The following is a 20,336-nucleotide window of genomic DNA, read 5'->3' as shown; positions in this document are numbered from 1 at the left end:
CACGATACTCTCCTCTTCCTAATACAAAGATAACTTTACCTTTATCTTCCTACAGATAACACTTAGGGTGCGATTAGATGTAGCGCGGTATGCGGTATGCGGTACGCGGAACGCGGTAAAGTAACTAGAAACCGCGCGCGATGGCCGCGCCTGTTTTCTTCCTCCTATTAGGGTACGTTCAGATTCCCTACCCGGGTGCACTCTAATACTAGAAGTGCTATAGTATATGTAACATATACTATAGTGTTTCTAGTAATAGAGTGCACCCGGATAGGGAATCTGAACACACCCACATGGAGCAGAAACTGCGCGAAAAGCGCAAAATGAGAATTTATCACGGGCTAGTGATAAATTCTCATTTCTATGCACTTTTAAATGGAATTAATTGATTTAAATGCAATTAATAAGTAAATTTGTTGAAAAAATAAGAATATTAGTAAAATATGCATAGAAATAAGTTAATACATTTAAAAAAATGAAAACAAATGAGAATTTGTCACTAGCCCGTGCCGCTTTTCCACGCAAGTTTCTACTCCATAACGCATACCGCATACCGCGCTACATCTAATCGCACTTTTAGGGCTATCGCACACAAATTGACATAACTGCATATGCATAGCATAAGACCGTATGTACCAATGAGCATCGAGTATTAAGTCGCCATATTGGTATTCGATGCTTAATATTCGATGCTCATTGGTCCATACGATCTTATGCTATGCATATGCAGTTATGTCAATTTGTGTGCGATAGTCCTTAGAGATGCTGTTCGGAAACGACATCTCTGGCGCGATCTCGAGCGCACGGCGACTATAGAGAGAAACAATGGACGCGTTCAGCGAAAAAAGCGCTCAGTGAGCAATCAGCAATTATTACTGTTAGATCAATTTTTTGGCAGCCCCCAGGGCTGCGTTCGGAAACGTCACTCAAGTGTACCCGTTGCATTGGAGTGAGCGAGATACAAGAGTGAGATAAAAAGAGAGAGAGAATATTCGAGTGACGTTTCCGAACGCAGCCCTGGGTCTCTATTCTTGAAATAGTTGCGTATATATAAGTTTTACTGCGCAGGTTTAATTATATTATAAAATCATACTATAAAATAGCTGCGCAATGAAAATTACGTATATGCAAAAATTTCTAGAATAGAGGCCCAGGTGTTTGAACGCAATGCGCCTTGGGGGATTCCACCATAAAAAAAGGAGGGCGTACTAGGTGGCGGCGGGACGCCATGCGTTCAGGACTTGCGTTTTTTTTCGTTCCGGAGATAGAAAAACATCGAGAGCGCGGTTTGCTAGGTCGGGACTCGAACTCGTGACGCGACGGAAGCTCAAGAATAGCGTCATTCTTATTTACACTGAACGCGTCGCGACGCGTCAATGCAATGCATGAGCAGGCACAACATAATCTAATACCAACGATTTGTATGTGAGTCAGGATAAGAATATATATGAATCAAATAAATTGAATTGAGTTTGAGGACCAATTCAAACTTAAATAGCAGTCTGTCTTTCCCTCGTATCCTGCTTATGGCGCACCATAGACAGTACTGCTTCGAGTATGTACTATATATTTCAATGTACAAGATACATTGGTCCATATTCTGGTTATACTCTAAACTCAATTTTATCGATAAAAGTAGCTTAGAAGTCACCTAATTTGCTCAGAAGGTTTAAGGTACCTTTATTGATAAAAGTGAGTTGAGAGTATGAACCATACATTTTTTGTTTAAAATGTCGAGCAATAAGCGATGCGTTGCCTCAGGGGCTCGATTCTTGACGGTATGCGAATGAGATACGTATGCGAAAATTTATAGTTCACGTTACGTATACTATAGATTTTCGCATGCATATCTCATTCACACACCGTCAAGAATCAGACCCCTGTGCTGGGATTCTGTAACTCGTTATTGGAGTTAACGGTAGTTTCGTTATCATTGCGCAGCTTTTCTATGGTATACAAAAGTTGCACAACGATAACGAAACTGTCGTTAACTCCAATAACGAGTTACAGAATAGGGCTACAGAAGTCACATCGTTACGTATAAAATGGGACGATTTGATTGGTTTAACTCATAACGCGACGGACGACATGACGCGTGACGCGCTAAGTGGAAACTCAGCCTAAAGAACGAACAAAGGGTCAATCTTCTCCTTTAGTGTAAACCCGTAAAAAGTGAAAATCTCTTGAAAATATATGAAAATGTTCACTTTTCACAAATTACATTGAAGGAAAAGATTTATTATATATATAATCACTTCCAAATATATATATATATATTTACTGCAAAATTACTCATTTTTCATTTTATACTAGGGGAAAAGATTACTTGATCAATAAAATCAAATACACGTGAAAAATTCATGATTGATGAATTTATGAAACAGTTTTTTTTAACAACAATTATTTTTAAACCTAACATACTAGAGGTTGAAAATCTGTAGTTATATGAGATCGCAGCATATATGTACATGTGTGTGTGTACATGATAACGATTAAGAGGTCGGGACTAATCGGGATAAATCGTGTCAATCAAGATTCTGGTTGATATTTAAATTGAAGTTATAGAGGTTATAGATTCCAATTGTGTGTGGATCCACAGTTATTCAGTTGGTTTATTTTCTAAGCAGTAGTTTCTCGCGAAAATGATAGATAATAGAATATAACAAAACTAAAGTGATAGTCGAGTGAATTTACTGCAGTACAAACGGCGCTCATACAGAAAACTTGACAAAGCTTTATATGATGTTGCACAGTGAAATCGTGCCGCATCATAACCAATGACGTGGATATAGGTTAGCTTTTTCTATAATCGTCACGGTATCGTGCAAACAAATAAAATCGTCGAGTATATTGTGCGTGCTTCTTACAAAAGCCATTTGTAAATAATGTTCGAAATTACGGATACACAAAGTAAGTAAAAAAATCGAACCAATATTTACCGACTTTGTATGAAAAAGCTGGCGAATATACGAGATGACTATTAAATATTGTTGATTTTACTATAATACTTTCATTTTATAATTTCATTGAATTTTAGAGATTGGAGTAGGTTTGGCAGGATTTGGAATTTCCTTCTTGTTTCTCGGTGTATTACTGCTGTTTGATAAAGGCTTACTCGCCATTGGAAATGTAAGATTGTCACATTCGTCATTCATTCATTTGTTTGCAAAAATATGTTTCTGAGCGATTATTTGGGTCAATTTACAGCTTCTATTTATTTCGGGTTTGGCATGTGTAATTGGACCATGGAGGACTTTAAATTTCTTTTTTCAAAGACATAAAATGAAAGCTAGTGTCTCGTTCTTAGGAGGTGTTTTTGTGGTACTTATGGGTTGGCCCATTATAGGCATGATTTTAGAGACCTATGGTTTTATACTGCTCTTCAGGTGAGTGTATTAAACTTAATAATTGATGAATATTGTATAAAAGTTATTTCTACACCATTAGTTTATTATCTACGTTTCTTTGTATTTTAGTGGTTTTCTACCAGTAGCAATAAATTTCTTACGAAGAGTACCTATATTGGGAACTATACTAAACATGCCTGGTCTCAGTCGGATTCTGGATATGATAGCAGGTGACTCTAATAGAACAACTGTATGATAAGACCATTCATATCTTTTTGCTTATATGTATATAAAATGTTCTCATGGTGTTCCATCTTTTTTTTGTCATTCCCATTTTAGGATGTCAGTTGTCAAATTCAGATCTTTGTACAAAAACGTAAAATTAATTTACCTCTTACAATGCCAATGTGTAAGAAAATATCAATAAGTCTAGTACAATTAATTTATGTTTGCAATTAATGTGATTTGTGTGCTACCTGATTACGTCAAGGATGCGATTGGTTATGTAAAGCATTCCATAACTTTATATATATGAACTTTTTGTATAAATGACAATTTGAATTTTGTTAACTTGGCGATATTCGCATCTATATATTGGTTGAAGTTGATAGTGGCCAAAAGCATATCCTTTTCTTGACCAGGTATTTAATAAATGTTTACAGTGAGATAATAAATGAATGTGTATGTGTTATATATTAATAAGAAGTTTTACATATTGAGACAGATGTATTACCTTATACAAAATCCTCTTATAAGTTTCCAAGGAAATCAGAATTTTCACACATATTCAGAAGCACATGTCAAATCAATACTAGTCTTGAATTGAAAATTGAAATACACATGTATCTATCATCTACAAGCCTAATCTAAAACTTTACACTTTAATTAAATCTATAATTCAATGAGAATTTGATTCAAACATACTATGAAGAAGCCAACTCAAAATTTTTTTCTTTAATCAAATTCTCATTAATTTCTAGGAAGGAACAAGATTCCGAATGTATGAAATTTTATATCATTTTTATTGATCTGCTGCTTCCCCTGCATCTGCATGCATCCTAACATGAACAGATTAGATGCATACATTCTGAGTAACGTTTTTCTTCTTACACATAGTCGTCTGAAGTGCGAAATTAAATTATCGTCTATCGAAGTTCGACAGACTGGTTGATATTATCAGAAAATGAGAAGTTTATTACTTATGAATTATCTACAACGGGCCGAGAGTAAGGCGGGGGGCGGCCCAAGCTACGCGCCCCGCCATCGCCGTAATGACGTCGTCGTCGCGCGTCCGCCTCTCTCACTGACTTCACGTGCGCTGACTCAGATTTCTCTAGGCAATGATACTTTCGATACTTAGGCTATGTTTCAAAATCACTGACAGCGCTCAAAATCTATAGTATATTTAACTACATAAATTATAGTTTTTCAGCGCTGGCAGTGAATGTTGGAACGCAGCCTTAATATTGCAATTGGCCTATTTATGGAACGTTTTCAGGTAATCGTGATCACGATTTTTGGTTGTCGTGACTTGCTCGAACTTGACAATTCTACTTGTCTTTTTAATTCGTTCTCAACTGTAGTGTAATATGAAAATACAGCACGTAATGCCTGTCAGCCGCTGCGGGAAAATACTGAATCCGGCAATAAATTAAGCAGATTCTCTTCTATGTTTTTTCTTTTTTTTACCTTTTTACGTTTACAATTTCTGCCGAGTTTCATGCATTTTACGAGCTGCTACCGAACGTCCTCAGCCTGAATTACTTGTTCGTTAGAACTGACAGCGAGTCTCATTGTCCGTCAGTTCGGAATTTGCTATCAAATCAGATGGTGTAGGTAATAATGACGATGTTTATGTTCGATGAAAGTAACGAGACGAGGATCCCATTTAGCATTTTAAAGGAGGTTCTTGATCTCGTCGTACAGTACGAGCACGAGCGCACCACCGGTACCACGAAGGACATTGGAGAACGCGCCCTTGAAGAAGGCACTACCACCTTCCGTCTTATAAATAGTGGACCAGCAGTGAAGAGTGCTTTTGTACAGAATTTCAGTCTTGGCACGACCAGACTGCATCATCATACGCCTACGTACCGTATCAAATGGATAAGACACAATGCCCGCGACAGTGGTCACAGCCTAAAAAGAATTTCAAGAAAACAGATAAAAACATTTACAACATCGACATTTACAAATCCATAGAAGTGATAGAATTTTCTAGTATCGACTGCTCACCTGGGCGATACCCCATGAAACAAGGAATGGAGTCTTTTTGGGGTCTGGCAGCATACCACGGGCAGTGTCATAGAAACCAAAGTAAGCAGCACGGTAAATGATGATACCCTGGACAGATACGCCGAAACCACGGTATAAACCACCGATACCGTCAGCTTTGAAGATCTTCGTCAAACAGTTACCCAATCCAGTGAACTCGCGTTGACCAGCACCTTTACCTACGTCAGCAGCCAATCTAGCAATAAACAAAAGAACGAGATCAATAAATAACTACAAATATTAAGAATTCTAGGTTTTTAAAAATCCATCATTCCATATAAAAATGCAAATATGTTAGTTAAAAATTAGATATAATGATGTTAATATAATAGCGTGATTGATCGTGTGATCAATTGTCTATAAAAATGTGATTTATAATTCAAAATAACAATTTTAAAATAGCAGCTACAAGGATTTATAAAAAAATTTAACTGTACCACTTATTGCATATTATTTAATTGATATAATATACCTAAAAACTATTATTTAATTGATAACCATTCCCATAGTATTAACTCAACGGAAGATCTCATACAACTTACCTAGTTCTGGCAAAGTCAAGTGGATAGACAAAGCACAGAGATGTAGCACCAGCGGCACCACCAGATGCGAGATTTCCCGCAAAGTAACGCCAAAATTGAGTGTTCTTGTCAACACCACCAAGGAAAATCTGCTTATACTTGTCCTTGAAGGCAAAGTTCAAAGCCTGCGTTGGGAAGTATCTGATAACGTTGGCAAGATTACCACGCCAGTAACTTAAGAATCCTTGTTCACGTGGGATACGAACGAAACAATCGATCATACCTGAAAGATAATATATAATATCAAGAGATGAACAAAGATTAATTCATTCTTATTTTTGCATTTAATTTTATTGATTTTAAATGATAATTAAAAATATATATAGATAGAGACATTTGCAGATTGTCAAAATTTAATCGTAAGGGTGATTAAATGTTAAAAATCAAAAGAATTATGAAAGAAGATATTCACAAATACTTATTAAAGAGCTTTAGTAAGAATTTGAATGACAAAAACTTAAAAGATTCATGAACAATATGAATTACTATAGTTTTGACACTTCATATACAAAATCAAAGTGGAATTTCAATAACTACATACGAATTGCTTTACATCAAATAAAAATTTGAGTTGTTGACTGCAGCGTATTTGCCAATCTTTAGTTTCATCAATTCTAAAAGCAACTGTTACGTACATAAATTTAAAATTGCTTGCTGTACACTGACAGATTACAAAATCTTCCCAGTTATCTCAATCTCCTCATCGCAATCAATTTAACTCGGCGATTTTATTCTAAATCTATACTGTACCAATTAATTTAGGCTGCGTTCCGAAATTCACTGCCAGTGCTGAAATTCTATAATATACGTCATATGAACTAAATTTTATATAAAGTCATATGAAGTGAGTTTCGGAACGCAGCTTTATTAAGGTTTCAGAACTTTCTATGAAGGTTACTTTACGAATTATACTCGAGGTATTAGAGTTCAAAGTTCAAGCAACATAAAAGTTACGTAAAAACAAAAACTATCACATTGAAGAAAAGTGACATTCTAGGAGACTCCGTGTACGATAATCTTGAAGACAAAGGGTGCGTTCGGAGAGCTTGCTATTAGCGCTATTGTGTCATTCTATCTTTGTTTACCTAAGAAGCGATAAAGATAAAAGAACTCAGTAGCGTTGGTAGCGTGTTCTCCGAACGCATCCAAAATGCAAAGCATGCGGAATGCAGCAGCATATAGTATATCTAACAGTAGCTCAAAAGCAAATGATCTCTAGCGAAATTACCAGAACCTAATGAGTTGAAACTGCAAGTTATCGCGACAATGACATGTTTCTCGCGCTGCGCATCGAAAAGAGATCGTGCCAAAGACGCTAGTCTTGATCGCACGACAGGAATGAATCAGCAGGGTGACTCTATGGACGGTGTGAATGAATACGTTCAGCGGACACAACGGTTAAGCAATTCATCAGCAGTAATTGGTCTAGATTTAGGGATCTGACGGTAAAGACCAGTAAATCACTGACTGATCGCTTCGTTCCGCTGAACGCAGTCGATTTGTGACGCGCGGAAGTAGGCAAGCGGGAAGAAATTCGGTCTCGTGGCCGACCGAAAGACCGTGGCGGCCATATTGGACCGCACCGTCATCGATCGGAGGCACGTCTTCGTTGCACGGTCGTTAGCGAGAAGCCGCTATGCGCCGCCTGCCATCTGGCCGAACGGTACGTTCCATTGGGATATCGATCCATCCCCGAGCGATTGCCGATATAGGCTTTTTCGTGGCTATATGCGATCGGTCGGTGACGGTTGCGAGAAAGTTATGTAAGCTGCCGAAAAGGCCGTATGCACGACCTTCGTTACATAAATGCACAAAATATCGATACTCGCGTCGTCGCCGCCGCGTGGCGCGCTCGCGGCACGCGAAGCGCCCTAGACGTTAATGCGCTAACGGCATTACATAACGGTCACCACCGTCTTCTCCTCGGCCGCGGTGAACGCGAGATGCCGTAGGGAACCACCCTAGGAGCGCTGACACACGCACGAGATCACTCTCTGGCTACTGTCACATGTCCGGCGGGGCTGTGCCGTCGGCTGAATCCGCCGCGTCTCGCTCAGCGTGTCTTTTTCGCAGCGAATTCGCACTTGATCGTGTCTCAATTGCCATGATACCACGCGCGTGACACGGCCGGTGCTTCCCTCGTGACCCTAGGACTTGAGGAAAAAAAAGAGGAGAGAGACAGAGGGAGGACAGAGGACAATGAAAGAAAGAGACAGAGATAGAGGAAATTTCACTCACCCTTGTAACGCTGGTCCTCTGCGATCTGCTTGGAGATGTGCTGTACTTGCAGCAGCAACTTGACGCGCTCGATGGGCGCCACGGTGGTCTTGGAGATCGCCGCGGCCACACCGCCGGCCACGAAATCCTTAGCGAACGCCACGGGGTCCGTTAATCCAGACATTGTGCCGTAGGGTGGTGTGCGAGAGATACAGGTGATGTAAAGGAGAGCGAGAGAGAAAGGAAAGATCGAATCCTCCCTACGGTGTATACGTCGGACGCGCGCCGGACGACGAGTGATCGAGGCACAGTGTTCCGTTCGTCTCGTCAGAACGGACCTGCGCTAAGAATAGACAGGCGTGCGCAGGGTCACGTGTGTCATCTGCGCAGCACCCGAGCGCCGTCAACGTTCGTAGCACGGTATGCACCAGTAACCTCGGGACCGTGACACTCGCGGTCGCCGTGACACTCTTCAATCGTCGAACGCTTCCGTCCGATTCACGACCTTTTGTCCTCGTGCGCGTCGTCGACCGACATGCCGCGTTGCTTTTCGCGCGACCGCCGCCGCACGCGTATTCCTTGTTCGAAAGGAACCGCCACCCACTACGCCACGATGACGTATCCGGTCCTTATCCGTGGACCGCCGCGATCGTTGTCGCTGACAATTGTATGAAATTACAAACACAATGGCGGGAAAGCCGCGCGAAATCTGATAGTTTTCTTTAATTCTCATTCGTTTCATATTGCAAAGAGACGCGCATCTGTATTAGATATACGTGTATACATGTTTATTTAGGTCGAGAAAATCACTGAGAAGAGAGAACATTTTATCGAATAACCTCCAAATAGAATAGAATTATCTGTTGGAGAAATTGATTCTTTCTAGTGCCAGTGTACAAAACGTATATCTAGTGCGTATTGTATTAGCGTTAAGACTCTTATTTTCTTACCGTGGAAGTCTTGATTGTGAAGTCAAAAGTAAAAAAATACACTCAAAAAATTCTTAAAAAATACATTAAGATAAAAAGATATATTCATATTGCAACTTGCAATCGATTGAGTGGATTTGTAAAATACTCTGAACATTTTGTTCAATGTTCGAATAATTAATAAATAACCATAAAATTAATGTGACATATAATCTTTCTCTCTAATCTATCTTCTCTCATAATTTTGTCACGTTGATTTTATGGTTATTTATTAGAACAAAGGGAAAAAGTATTCGGAAATTTTGTAAACATATTATTTTATTTTAACATATTTTGCAAGAATACTTAATATGTATTTTCTCGTATCCGAAGTCATAAATCAAGATAATCCCGAGACTCCAAAAGTCTTAATGTCACAGATGATATTAATAATTGCAAAAGTCTAATACTTAAATTTGTAGTAACTCAGTTATCATCTAATTTTCTCTCTCTTTCTTTTTGCTATCTTATCTTAACTTTTTTCAGAAAAATATCAACCAACTGCAAGTCAACCACGTGACTGTATGAATATCCCTTTGCTATTTGAATCCTCGGTTGTGTTCAAGGCGGACAGTTCAGACATTTTGGCTCGCTCGCGCGGGTTTGTCAAGAACGAGACGCAAGGTCAATTCTCTGTTGAAGAAAGAGGTCAACGGGACGCTTGCGTAAGCCTGGCTTAGGGCCATCGAGTTGCGGAGGGACCGCGAGCCACAGTTCAATGAAGTAACGTCAAGGTACAGAGTGTATTTATACACGCGTTCGAAGAGAGGAATACGCGCGCGCGCGCGTGTAAACCTTCCGTTCGCGAAATTGGACGTTGCTAAAAGTAACCATCCAATTTTGCCTACGCATGCGGTACTACATCGATATCGAGATTACGAGACACTTGTCAACGTCCGTGTGTCTATCAGCGATCTCTCCGTGTGTGCGGGAAATGACTGTGATAGCTCGATAACATTCGAATTATACTTGGCATTGTCCTTGCGCTCGATAAATCTTGAGATAATGAGATAAGACTTGCAGGCTAATGCAAGTCGAGGAATCTTTCAAGTAGATTTGCTGAGGAATTTGGTTTCGTGTGGGAAAGATCAACGGTCAATGTATGACGCTAATTCTCAATACTGGATTTCGTGACAAGCAAAAAACGGCTGACAAATAAAAGCTGTAGGACAAAGCTTGAATAAAGTTAACTAAAAATAATGACTTTCCAGATAGTATCAGCTTCTAAAAAATGTGTTAGAAACATTCGTGTAAATATTCATACGCATATCTGTTAAAGTTATGTCATTTCTTTCTTTTAGACATCTCGTACAAGACGTTTGTGTTGTTTGGTTTATTATTCGTTTACGTTTCGCAAAGTTGATTTAAAGATAATGCTTATTATTTCATAAGTTCTTCGTAGCTCATTATCTGACCAAAGCGGTGTCTAACGCATATCAACATTTCCGGTTCATCATCGGACGGCATCGCATAAGAGGATGAACGTCACGCTCTGAATGACGAAATAGGAGTGCGGAAAAACGCAGAATGAGAAAGCGTATGCATAATTAATAGTAACTAAGAAATCAACTGTATTTTTTCTAGTGTGAACCATATTTTTTATATCAAAGTATAGTTTATGTGTTAAAAAATAACACAATAGCAAATTTTAGTTGTTCAGGTCGCGAGAGCCACACTATGAAAGTGCAAAATGTTCATGATAGTTTGTATGAAGATGTGAAATAAAATTAAAAAAACAAGGTTAAATATAATAAAAAGACATAATAAAAATAAAAGTCGCAAATAGAAATCTATAAAAAAAAATGAAACATTTGTCCATAACATATACTGACACTATTACTACACTATAACATTAATACTAACGTCATCACGAGTTATTTAACTGCTATAAAAGTTGGCAACCGCGATGTGTGTTTATTTTGTCTGATTTTAACGTAGAGTCAATAGCCAGACTAACAAAAATTCATAAGAGTATCGCAAGTTATTCCAGCTGTTCTAGAATTATCATTAATAAAAGTTTGGTGGACAAGATAAGAAGAGAAAACTCTTCGATGTTCAAGAATTACAAGAATGAGAATTAGAAGATCATTTTCTGTTATCACGATATGATCTTTCCTGATCTGATAAGGTAAAAGTTTCGTAATAAGTTTCAGTGACAAAGATTCGAGAGATGTACACGTTGATGTACATAGTTCGTAAGAATGCAATCGAACACGTGACAACGTGTTAGCAACAGTGGTTCATTAGATATCGGACCTGAACTCGGAGTCTTGAATGTCGCGTATTGGATTAAGTAGCGACCTTGATGATACGAACTGCCGCATGGCTGCGTAACCGCGGGTTCTGATGGTCAATGCACCTGAGAGGTATTCGCAGTCAATTTTATTATCATTAGGAACTCGAGGACGCGAACACTACGTGATTGCAAAACGCATCGTCGTTTAGACATATAATCTACAGAAGGAAAGACAAAAAAGTCCTCATTGTCGTCGTCGTCGTTGATATTGTCGTTGTGAATATCGATTCAAGCGCAATATGTTTTAGAGTGATCATACTTCTCTGCAACGACGTGCAGACGTATGATAATTTTTGTTTTATCGACGTCACACGACTCGTATTTTCATTACGTAAGCGACGGTTGAGAAATCTTTGTCAGATTGAAACTGTTTTCTTCGCGATTTCACAAATTGTTATTTCCATCAAATTGCTTCGAAAATGTGTTAATTTTTTAAATAAAATTGAAAAGCAAATTTTTACACACACTTCGATGTAACTCTTATTAATCAACATATAGTTACCATTAATTTCAATACGTGTTTTTCATTTAAAGAAAAAAATTTCTCGATCGGGCTAAGAAACTATTGTGAACTCCTCCAGCTACATTTAAAACAGTATTTAGTAAGAACACAATAAATATTTTTTGCATTAATCTAATATAAAATAATTATATGTATATATTTATCTCTATGATTAGTATAAATTTAAGAATTTGGAAATATATAGATTGATTGACGATTGCTTTAAAATGGACTAGTTGTAATCGACTAGTTGGCTGTCCCTGATAAGCTAGATATATATGTGGTAAACTTCTAAATAGAAATATACAAATGTAATAGTATTTTATATAATATTTATAGTCTTTTATATAACATGTTGGATGTTTTGTATATTTGTACGGCTAGAAGTCATTTTGTTAGATAAATTTTGTCTTTTTGCACGGTGTGAGTTCGTTTCGTACAATATATGATAAAAATATTTACCCAGATAGCACATAGAATTCAAAAAGAATCCAGTCGTATGTCACCAATTCTGAGTTCATTTTTAGATTCAAAAAGAATTCTTCTCACTGAACTGAACTCTGAAGAATTCTTTTTGCATTTGCATTTGCTGAAAATAAACTCAGAATTAGTGACATACGACTGAATTCTTCTTGAATTTTCTGTGCTATCTGGGAATTCATACTTCTGTTTATTATACTGAGTCTGTTGGAAAGCGCGTCATAGTTAGATTTGTGTTGTGTTCGCGCATAACTACATAAAAATAAATTCTCGTAAAAATAAATGTAGCTCGCCAATGTTTTCTGTCGCTTAGTCGCATATCTTTTCTTTGATACATCTGATATAGTACATTTTAACAAAGTAATTTTTACAATTTTACAATTACAACCGTGAACAAACGATCCTTTCAAGTAAGGTACTGTTTTATTTTATACAAGCTAAAAATAATGTTTTCTTTTATATTGGTTTTTTTATAATACCAAATGTATACTATATTATTATATTATATTATAATATCAATAGAAATATTTAGGCATATTTACGATAATATAAATGTGTATATGTTATACTCTCTCTTGAAACATTTGATTATTCAAATTGTCTTGGCGCGAGAGACTCTGTTGGTATAACATTCGATAAGTTCAATTGTAAAACAATGCTATCTAGTGGTACTACTTTGATAGATGATAAACAGTGAAGAAAATATTAAAATTATACTTAAAATTCAAAGAAATATATATATATATATATATATATATATATATATATATATATATATATACTCTAGGCAAGAGGAAACAAACGTTTTCCCTCCTCTCCGAGCAGAGAAAGAAAGAGAGAAAGAGAATGAGAAAGCAAGATAGAGAGCTTCTCATAATAGTTCCTTCTATTTTGCTAGATGGTGCGCAGTGCTTCATTTCTAAGTTCTTGAGAGTGTACCATCTGACCGGAACCTGTCGACGTTCCATCAAGAATGCGTTAAAGTTTTTTACGACGAAATATTACATTTCGTCGTGTACGTGAATAGAGGTGAGATCGATGAAACGTCAGTGACATCGGCACGGATTTACAGTGAGCATCTTTGTGATTTTGTTGCTTTATATGACGATGTGTGTGACATGTACTCCCTTACTCCCCCTTCCGCTGATTATGACTCCGTGCAATGTGTATTTTCATAGCTGCGCATTAATTAAATAATTAACTTGTGTAATTATCCCGGATATGAGTTGCGTCGTAAGATACCTTTTCAATTTGATGTTTACATTTAAACATCACGTTACACAATCTTTATAAGTTACCACTATTGCTCCAGTTAGTAATTGTCATTTTTAATGTGTTTAATTAGTTATACACAAGAAATTATTTACTACACTAGTAACATTTCATTCACTCATGTAAAAAAGATCAGTACTGCAATGACAAGTAATCATATAAAAGATATCTATTTTTTCTTCCTTTTATGAGGGATAGATGTTGATTTCTATTATGTATTTCTTTTATCCATCAATATTATCTAAAGTTTGTGATAACAGAGTTGAATTAAATATTACTACTGTTTTAGATGTAATCATACTACAGTTAAACCATTATGTCGTCCATTATAAATGTTGCCTGAAGAGAAGGCAAAAATCAGCAACATGACGGAAGGTTGGTTAATTACTATATTTTACATAACAATAAATTTATAAATTAATAATTTTGTGCATATATCTAACCAGGCACAGAAATCCAACCAAATGCGAGCAATGAAGCTCAAGCTGGTAAGTTATTGCTTTATTAATAATTTATACATATATGTTTCATTCCTAATACATACAACTATATAAAGTTGACCATCAAGCCTGATATATAATTGAATTAGTGTTCATTGTAGGTATCTGTTATATTACAGAATAGGGCTTCATTTTTTTTTTTTTGTTTCCTCACTCAGTATTATTATTTTGTTAAACTTGAAATATACCTTTTATATTATAGTTTAATAAATGATAATGAAAATAATATAATAATATAAGCATGTTTAAATTATCAATTTAAGAAATAAATCTAAAGTATGTTGAGAAAATGAATTAAAGTATTTTGTATTTTATTCCTTTTATGTATTATATAGTCTCAAATCTGTTTAGAATATAATGAAAATAGGTTTAAAACAGATATAAATCCCAACCTTATATTGTGCTTTTGTAGAAGCCTTGGAATCAAGAACAACACACAATGAAGGACTACATGAAGGAACGGCTGAATCAGCATCACAAGCTATCCTTGAACCAGTACAAGAGCTGCTCACAGTTCATGGAACTACACAGGGAGAAAGCAGCGATGCTGTTAGTATTTATACTGCCAGTACTTCAGTATCTGGCAATGGTAAGTTTATATTATTAACTTTACTCTAGTAATAATCACTAATATTCCAAATTATAAATAAAATTAATATACAATCATTGTTATATCTTAGAATCAAGTTCAAGTAGAGTCAGTGCGATAACTGTAGTACTGCCATGGGGTGCCCAAAAGGAGACAGTAAAACCACAACAAATAGGAGACATGGACTTGAGACCAGGAGAATATGTGATGCGCATTCTATTTGCAGAATTCACTTCACAGGCTGAAAAGAAAATGGAAGCTGTTATGACAGAGCATGTAAGTTGACTAACTACTATTTATAAGATTGTTTAGAATACTGCTAAAATATGTTATTTTTAGGAGAAACAACTGTCGAAAGTCTTGCAAAGAGGGGAAGATCCGCAATTTGATCAGCTTTTATCAGCTTTTGGTTCAGTTGCCGAGCACTGTCTGCCATCAATATTAAGAGCTCTGTTCAACTGGTACGAGCGTCAACTCGTAGATCAAGGCGGTGATCAAAAGAAACCTGGGAAGGAAGATCAAAAGGGGAAAAGGTAGGAAAATGCGTGAAAATCCGTATATTAATATATTTTATACAAGTATAAATAATAAATATATAATTTCAGCATTATGTATACAATTGTATCAGGAAGTGTAGAAACAGTGGAAAGGAGTGAAGCAGACTTATTGCAAGAACGCAGAGATCTTGCTGTCGAATTTATATTTTGTTTAATGCTGATCGAGGTTTTACGTCAATTACCGTTTCACCCCGGACATGAAGATTTAGTAACCTACATAGAAAATATTGCTTTTAAACATTTTAAATATAGAGAAGGGTAGATAAAATATTTTGTTATAATATAAATTAATGTAAAAAATATAACAAGTCTAATTAATCTTTATATCTTTTTAGTATACAAAATGAACCAAATGCAGCTAATATTCACATTATTGCGGATCTTTATGCCGAAGTAATTGGAGTTTTGGCGCAGTCCAGATTCATGTCAGTGAGAAAGCGGTTTATGGTGGAATTGAAAGAATTACGCGCTAAAGAGCTAGGCCCACATACTACGCAGAGTATTATTTCTCTGTTGATGGGAATGAAATTTTTCAGAGTTAAGGTAATTAGTTTATCGAGCTAAAAAAAAAATAATTTGAAATATGTATACTTTAAATTGCACGTCATATTTCTAAATTTTGTGTTTATATTCTTTATTATATATGATGTATATATATTTTTTTCAGATGGTACCAATAGAAGAGTTTGAGGCATCATTTCAATTTATGCAAGAATGCGCTCAATACTTCTTAGAAGTAAAAGACAAAGATGTGAAGCATGCCTTAGCTGGTCTGTTTGTCGAGATATTAGTTCCCGTTGCTGCTGTAAGTATTTCAAATGATCAATTTCGCATCTTTTTATGTATTATTATAATTATTTACATTTTATGTTTCAGGCTGTGAAAAATGAAGTGAACGTACCATGCTTGAAAAACTTTGTAGAAATGCTGTATTCAACAACATTGGACATGTGTACAAAATCCAAACACAGGCTTGCACTTTTCCCTTTAGTAACCTGTTTGCTCTGTGTTAGCCAGAAAACATTCTTTTTGCAAAATTGGCACTACTTTTTAGCAATGTGTCTGTCTCACTTGAAGAATCGCGATCCAAAAATGTGCCGAGTTGCGTTAGGTAAGATTAAAATACAAATCTTATATATATAATTTTTTTTAGAAAAAAACGAGAATACGAACGTGCATATTCTTATATTTATCATGTTACAGAGGCTTTATACCGTTTACTCTGGGTTTACATGATACGAATCAAATGCGAGAGCAACTCAGCTACGCAAAGCAGACTACAGAGCATAGTAAATTCTCTGTTTCCCAAAGGATCGAAAGCAGTAGTACCGCGAGATACACCGCTGAATATTTTTGTCAAGATCATCCAATTCATCGCACAGGAGAGATTAGACTTTGCGATGCGCGAGATAGTGTTCGACTTGCTGTCCGTCGGTCGACCGGTGAAGATAATTTTAACTCCTGAACGTATGAGTATCGGACTTCGGGCATTCCTCGTCGTAGCTGACAGTTTGCAGCAAAAGGAGGGAGAACCGCCGATGCCTCGCACTATGGGCGTACTGCCAAGTGGAAACACCATGCGTGTGAAAAAGACATTCTTAAACAAAGTACGTACAATCGACACATGGTCTTTATGCGTTTATTGGAACACGTAGCATGTGAATAATAATTTAATGTGCTTTTGTAACATAGATGCTGACAGAGGATACCGCGCGAAGCATAGGAATGTCGTCATATTTCCCACACGTACGCCGAGTGTTCGTCGATATCCTACGTGCGTTGGACGTTCATTATGGCAGGCCTCTCATGATGACCAGCACTCAGAATATGAACAAAGAACCGGACGAAATGATCACCGGAGAGCGCAAGCCTCGGATAGACCTCTTTCGAACTTGTGTCGCCGCGGTGCCGCGATTGATTCCCGATGGAATGACTGGTGCTGAATTGGTCGATTTGCTGTCTCGCTTAACGGTTCACATGGACGAGGAACTGCGCGCGTTGGCGTATCAAAGTTTACAAACCTTAGTGTTAGATTTTCCCGACTGGCGACAAGATGTCATCCTCGGATTTACGCAGTTTCTAGCTAGAGACGTGCAAGATACATTCCCGCAACTTGTAGACAATGGTCTTAGGATGCTGTTACAACTTCTGACATGCTGGAAAAACGCTTTGACGAGTCCCAGTATAAGATCCAAGGAACAATCGGTGGATAATACGCGGGTGAATATACGTATTGACGTTGGCATCAAGAAATGCGAATCAGGCCAGGTTTGCATTTATGCAGAAAATGTTTTATTTCTATGCAATACATACAAACCTCTCGTGTTATATTTACAGAAAGTGGAGCCTGTGTCGAATATATTTTATCTGGTGGAAGGATTTGCCTTGGTTATGCTCTGCAATTGTCGTCTTTATCCTCGACGACTAGCTGTTCATATACTTCGCGAAGTTAAACTTCTGTTGAAGACTCTGGGTAACTATACAGAGTTATATAAATTATACACATGCAACATGTTCTAAGTGGATGCATATTTTACGTATGTCTCTTTGTTTTTTTAGGAGCACCGGAAGATGATCAGCCTGTTATCGATGTGATCGATTCTTGCTGTCCTGCTGTTTTGGAAAAGTGTTATCCTATGCTGCCGCCGGCTGAAAAAGCGGCGGCTGCGTCTACGTCTAACGTGGATCTGCAATGGATAGCGGACAGAAGTAGTTGTGTTTGGACAGCTGGTAATATTTTGTTTTATCATCCTTTTGATGTAGGCAACACGTTTATCACGTTTCTATATTTATTTTATTTATTATATTTACGTTGCAGGATTTCATGATGAAAATAGCACTAAGAGTTCTTCATCGCTTAATCTAAACGGTGCCGATCCATGGGCTAGTTGCTTATTCGCTTTCTTAGAAAAGGATAGAGTTCTCACGCTATGCCCGAATGCAGTGGCTCACTCGTGGCCAATTGTCTTCAGTCGCATAAATTCTCTATTTTCGGTGGTAGATCCTACGTAAGTTTTTGTAACTGTACTATCAATATTTTCATTTCTTAACACTTGAATTTTGGACTAATTTAAATTGGTTTTCTTGCAGTCCAGTAAATGATAACCGGGCCTCGTTACTGAGAAGTTCTACGACAGTCAGAAAGCCGGTGAATGAGAGAGATGTCTATATGCATATTTGGAAGAATTATCTGACTTTTGGGTACAGAGTTGTGCCACCTGTGCCGAATCCAGTTGTTCGATGCGCCAGTCCGGATCTCAGTCTCAGGTAGGTCAGCATATAGCTACTCATATCGGTAATTTCAATATCATATTATTCATCATTATTATTTAATTTTTTCGAACTTAATAAATTATTCATGCTTATTATGTACTACTCGTTAAAGTATGTGTAAGCGCGTACATTGATTCGCCGGTTGCAACTGCAATTATATTGGTAGCAAAGATACTACGTTCAGGTGTAGCTGCACCGACGGAAACTATGCACACGTCTTACGTTTGCGTTAGCTTAAGTGGAATTAATTTTGATAAAATTTTCCGGTTTATTAAAAGGTCATGTTTAGCTAAATAATAAATTAGAGCTTTAAGTGTACCTTTAAAAGATGTAAGTCACCGAATAGAGTCAATATCACTTGGTATTAATTGGTGTTGGATCATACATTGTCCATTATTTCACAGAAATGCTAATTGTCCACTTATATGTCTCAGGCAATCTTAGTAATTAATCCGGAAATAGGCGCGCTCCGGTCATTTCGTCGCATTTATTAGTTTTTTTTTTATTATATTTATACTAATTTGTTAATCTCATATTTTATCTTTCACGTAAATTTTTTTAGTTTTTCTTTGCATAGTATAAGAAAGTAGAACAAGTTTATTTCTATATGAACACGTAAAATACGATGTGAATATGTGTATTTTTATACAAACATATGATATAAATCGAAATTTTAATTTTATAAATTTTATTTATTTCTATAAGTTTTTTAACACACGTATAATTTTTATTATTATGTTACTAATATATTTCATTAATACATTTATATTTGCCCAATGAAAATAAAATTAATTTAAAAAGAGAAGTGAGAAGAAGTAGAGAAACCAGAAAACGAAAAAAAATGTTATTAAAAAAGTTAATAAAATTCTTTTGATACGATACTTTAAATTATTAGAATATTTTCTATTAATTGCTAAATTTGTTATATTACATGTTTGTAACGATACTTAGTACGATTAAAATGACTGGGACACGTCTACTGACATCTACTAACGTTAGTCAAATTCATGTGTCTCCCGAGTTAATTCCTAGTAGACTTGTGTCAAATATCTTATTGTAGAGAGAATTACATAATAATTTATAAGTTTCTGATAAGTATTGATCTTTACATTCTGCACTGGCATAACTATCGGAACTATGTTTTTATAATACTTAAAGACTAAGTGTTGCTCCGTTAAATCTACTGAATAATACGCACATTTGTTAAATGACATATTAATGTGTCAATTGGTGAAGTGACGATTCTATGCTGAATAAACTGACACCAATTTGTACCAAATTCGCGCTTGGCATTCGGGAGCGGATTCCGATTTGCTTTGTCCTCCTCTATGCTATACACTTCGCTTTATTTTTCGCAACACCACATCTCTCGCATGCTGTCTCCTATCACTGTATCGTACATGTACATCTCTCTTTCTCTCTCTCTCTCTCTCTCTCTCTCTCTCTCTCTCTCTCTCTCTCTCTATCTATCTATCTATCT

The 20,336-nt window shown here is 36.6% G+C and overlaps 3 protein-coding genes and 1 long non-coding RNA gene across 10 annotated transcripts in view; 2 read left to right on the top strand and 2 right to left on the bottom strand.

Annotated features, from left to right (window-relative positions):
* The first annotated feature begins 2,355 nt into the window (after nucleotides 1-2,355).
* LOC116852535 (vesicle transport protein GOT1B) lies at nucleotides 2,356-5,250 on the top strand. Its single transcript, XM_032833011.1, has 4 exons — nucleotides 2,356-2,910; nucleotides 3,038-3,129; nucleotides 3,208-3,386; nucleotides 3,477-5,250. Exons 1-4 carry the CDS (start codon nucleotides 2,886-2,888, stop codon nucleotides 3,601-3,603), a joined length of 423 nt encoding a protein of 140 aa, XP_032688902.1. The 5' UTR covers nucleotides 2,356-2,885; the 3' UTR covers nucleotides 3,604-5,250.
* On the bottom strand, nucleotides 4,351-8,741 carry LOC116852534 (ADP,ATP carrier protein 2). Its single transcript, XM_032833010.1, has 4 exons — nucleotides 8,441-8,741; nucleotides 6,164-6,425; nucleotides 5,583-5,817; nucleotides 4,351-5,486 (listed from the first exon to the last, which is right to left on the bottom strand). Exons 1-4 carry the CDS (start codon nucleotides 8,601-8,603, stop codon nucleotides 5,244-5,246), a joined length of 903 nt encoding a protein of 300 aa, XP_032688901.1. The 5' UTR covers nucleotides 8,604-8,741; the 3' UTR covers nucleotides 4,351-5,243.
* Nucleotides 6,618-8,139, bottom strand: LOC116852536. Its single transcript, XR_004379791.1, has 2 exons — nucleotides 7,431-8,139; nucleotides 6,618-6,999 (listed from the first exon to the last, which is right to left on the bottom strand). It is a non-coding gene; the product is annotated as an uncharacterized LOC116852536 (long non-coding RNA).
* Nucleotides 8,742-8,898: 157 nt separating the features above from the next.
* LOC116852532 (protein furry) overlaps nucleotides 8,899-20,336 on the top strand; it is a 37,420-nt gene continuing 25,982 nt past the window's right edge. For 3 of the 7 annotated variants that reach the window (XM_032833004.1, XM_032833001.1, XM_032832999.1), the window contains exons 1-17: nucleotides 8,899-10,924; nucleotides 13,564-13,736; nucleotides 14,227-14,312; nucleotides 14,384-14,425; nucleotides 14,850-15,026; nucleotides 15,118-15,302; nucleotides 15,366-15,559; nucleotides 15,632-15,841; nucleotides 15,919-16,126; nucleotides 16,251-16,388; nucleotides 16,460-16,694; nucleotides 16,787-17,190; nucleotides 17,276-17,851; nucleotides 17,921-18,056; nucleotides 18,143-18,313; nucleotides 18,402-18,591; nucleotides 18,674-18,850. In XM_032833004.1, coding sequence (XP_032688895.1) covers nucleotides 14,270-14,312; nucleotides 14,384-14,425; nucleotides 14,850-15,026; nucleotides 15,118-15,302; nucleotides 15,366-15,559; nucleotides 15,632-15,841; nucleotides 15,919-16,126; nucleotides 16,251-16,388; nucleotides 16,460-16,694; nucleotides 16,787-17,190; nucleotides 17,276-17,851; nucleotides 17,921-18,056; nucleotides 18,143-18,313; nucleotides 18,402-18,591; nucleotides 18,674-18,850 — 3,086 coding nt within the window. In that variant the 5' untranslated portion in view covers nucleotides 8,899-10,924; nucleotides 13,564-13,736; nucleotides 14,227-14,269. The remainder of the gene's footprint in view (nucleotides 10,925-13,563; nucleotides 13,737-14,226; nucleotides 14,313-14,383; nucleotides 14,426-14,849; nucleotides 15,027-15,117; nucleotides 15,303-15,365; nucleotides 15,560-15,631; nucleotides 15,842-15,918; nucleotides 16,127-16,250; nucleotides 16,389-16,459; nucleotides 16,695-16,786; nucleotides 17,191-17,275; nucleotides 17,852-17,920; nucleotides 18,057-18,142; nucleotides 18,314-18,401; nucleotides 18,592-18,673; nucleotides 18,851-20,336) is intronic. The other 4 variants (XM_032832997.1, XM_032833000.1, XM_032833002.1 and 1 more) reach the window with 4 other exon arrangements.

This window comes from Odontomachus brunneus, unplaced genomic scaffold (assembly GCF_010583005.1).
Source record: "Odontomachus brunneus isolate Ranch 3 - 2012 unplaced genomic scaffold, Obru_v1 Obru_scaffold_234, whole genome shotgun sequence".
NCBI classification, from domain to species: domain Eukaryota; kingdom Metazoa; phylum Arthropoda; class Insecta; order Hymenoptera; family Formicidae; genus Odontomachus; species Odontomachus brunneus.
Note: the sequence above shows the minus strand (reverse complement) of the source record. Positions and strands in the feature narration are given on the sequence as shown.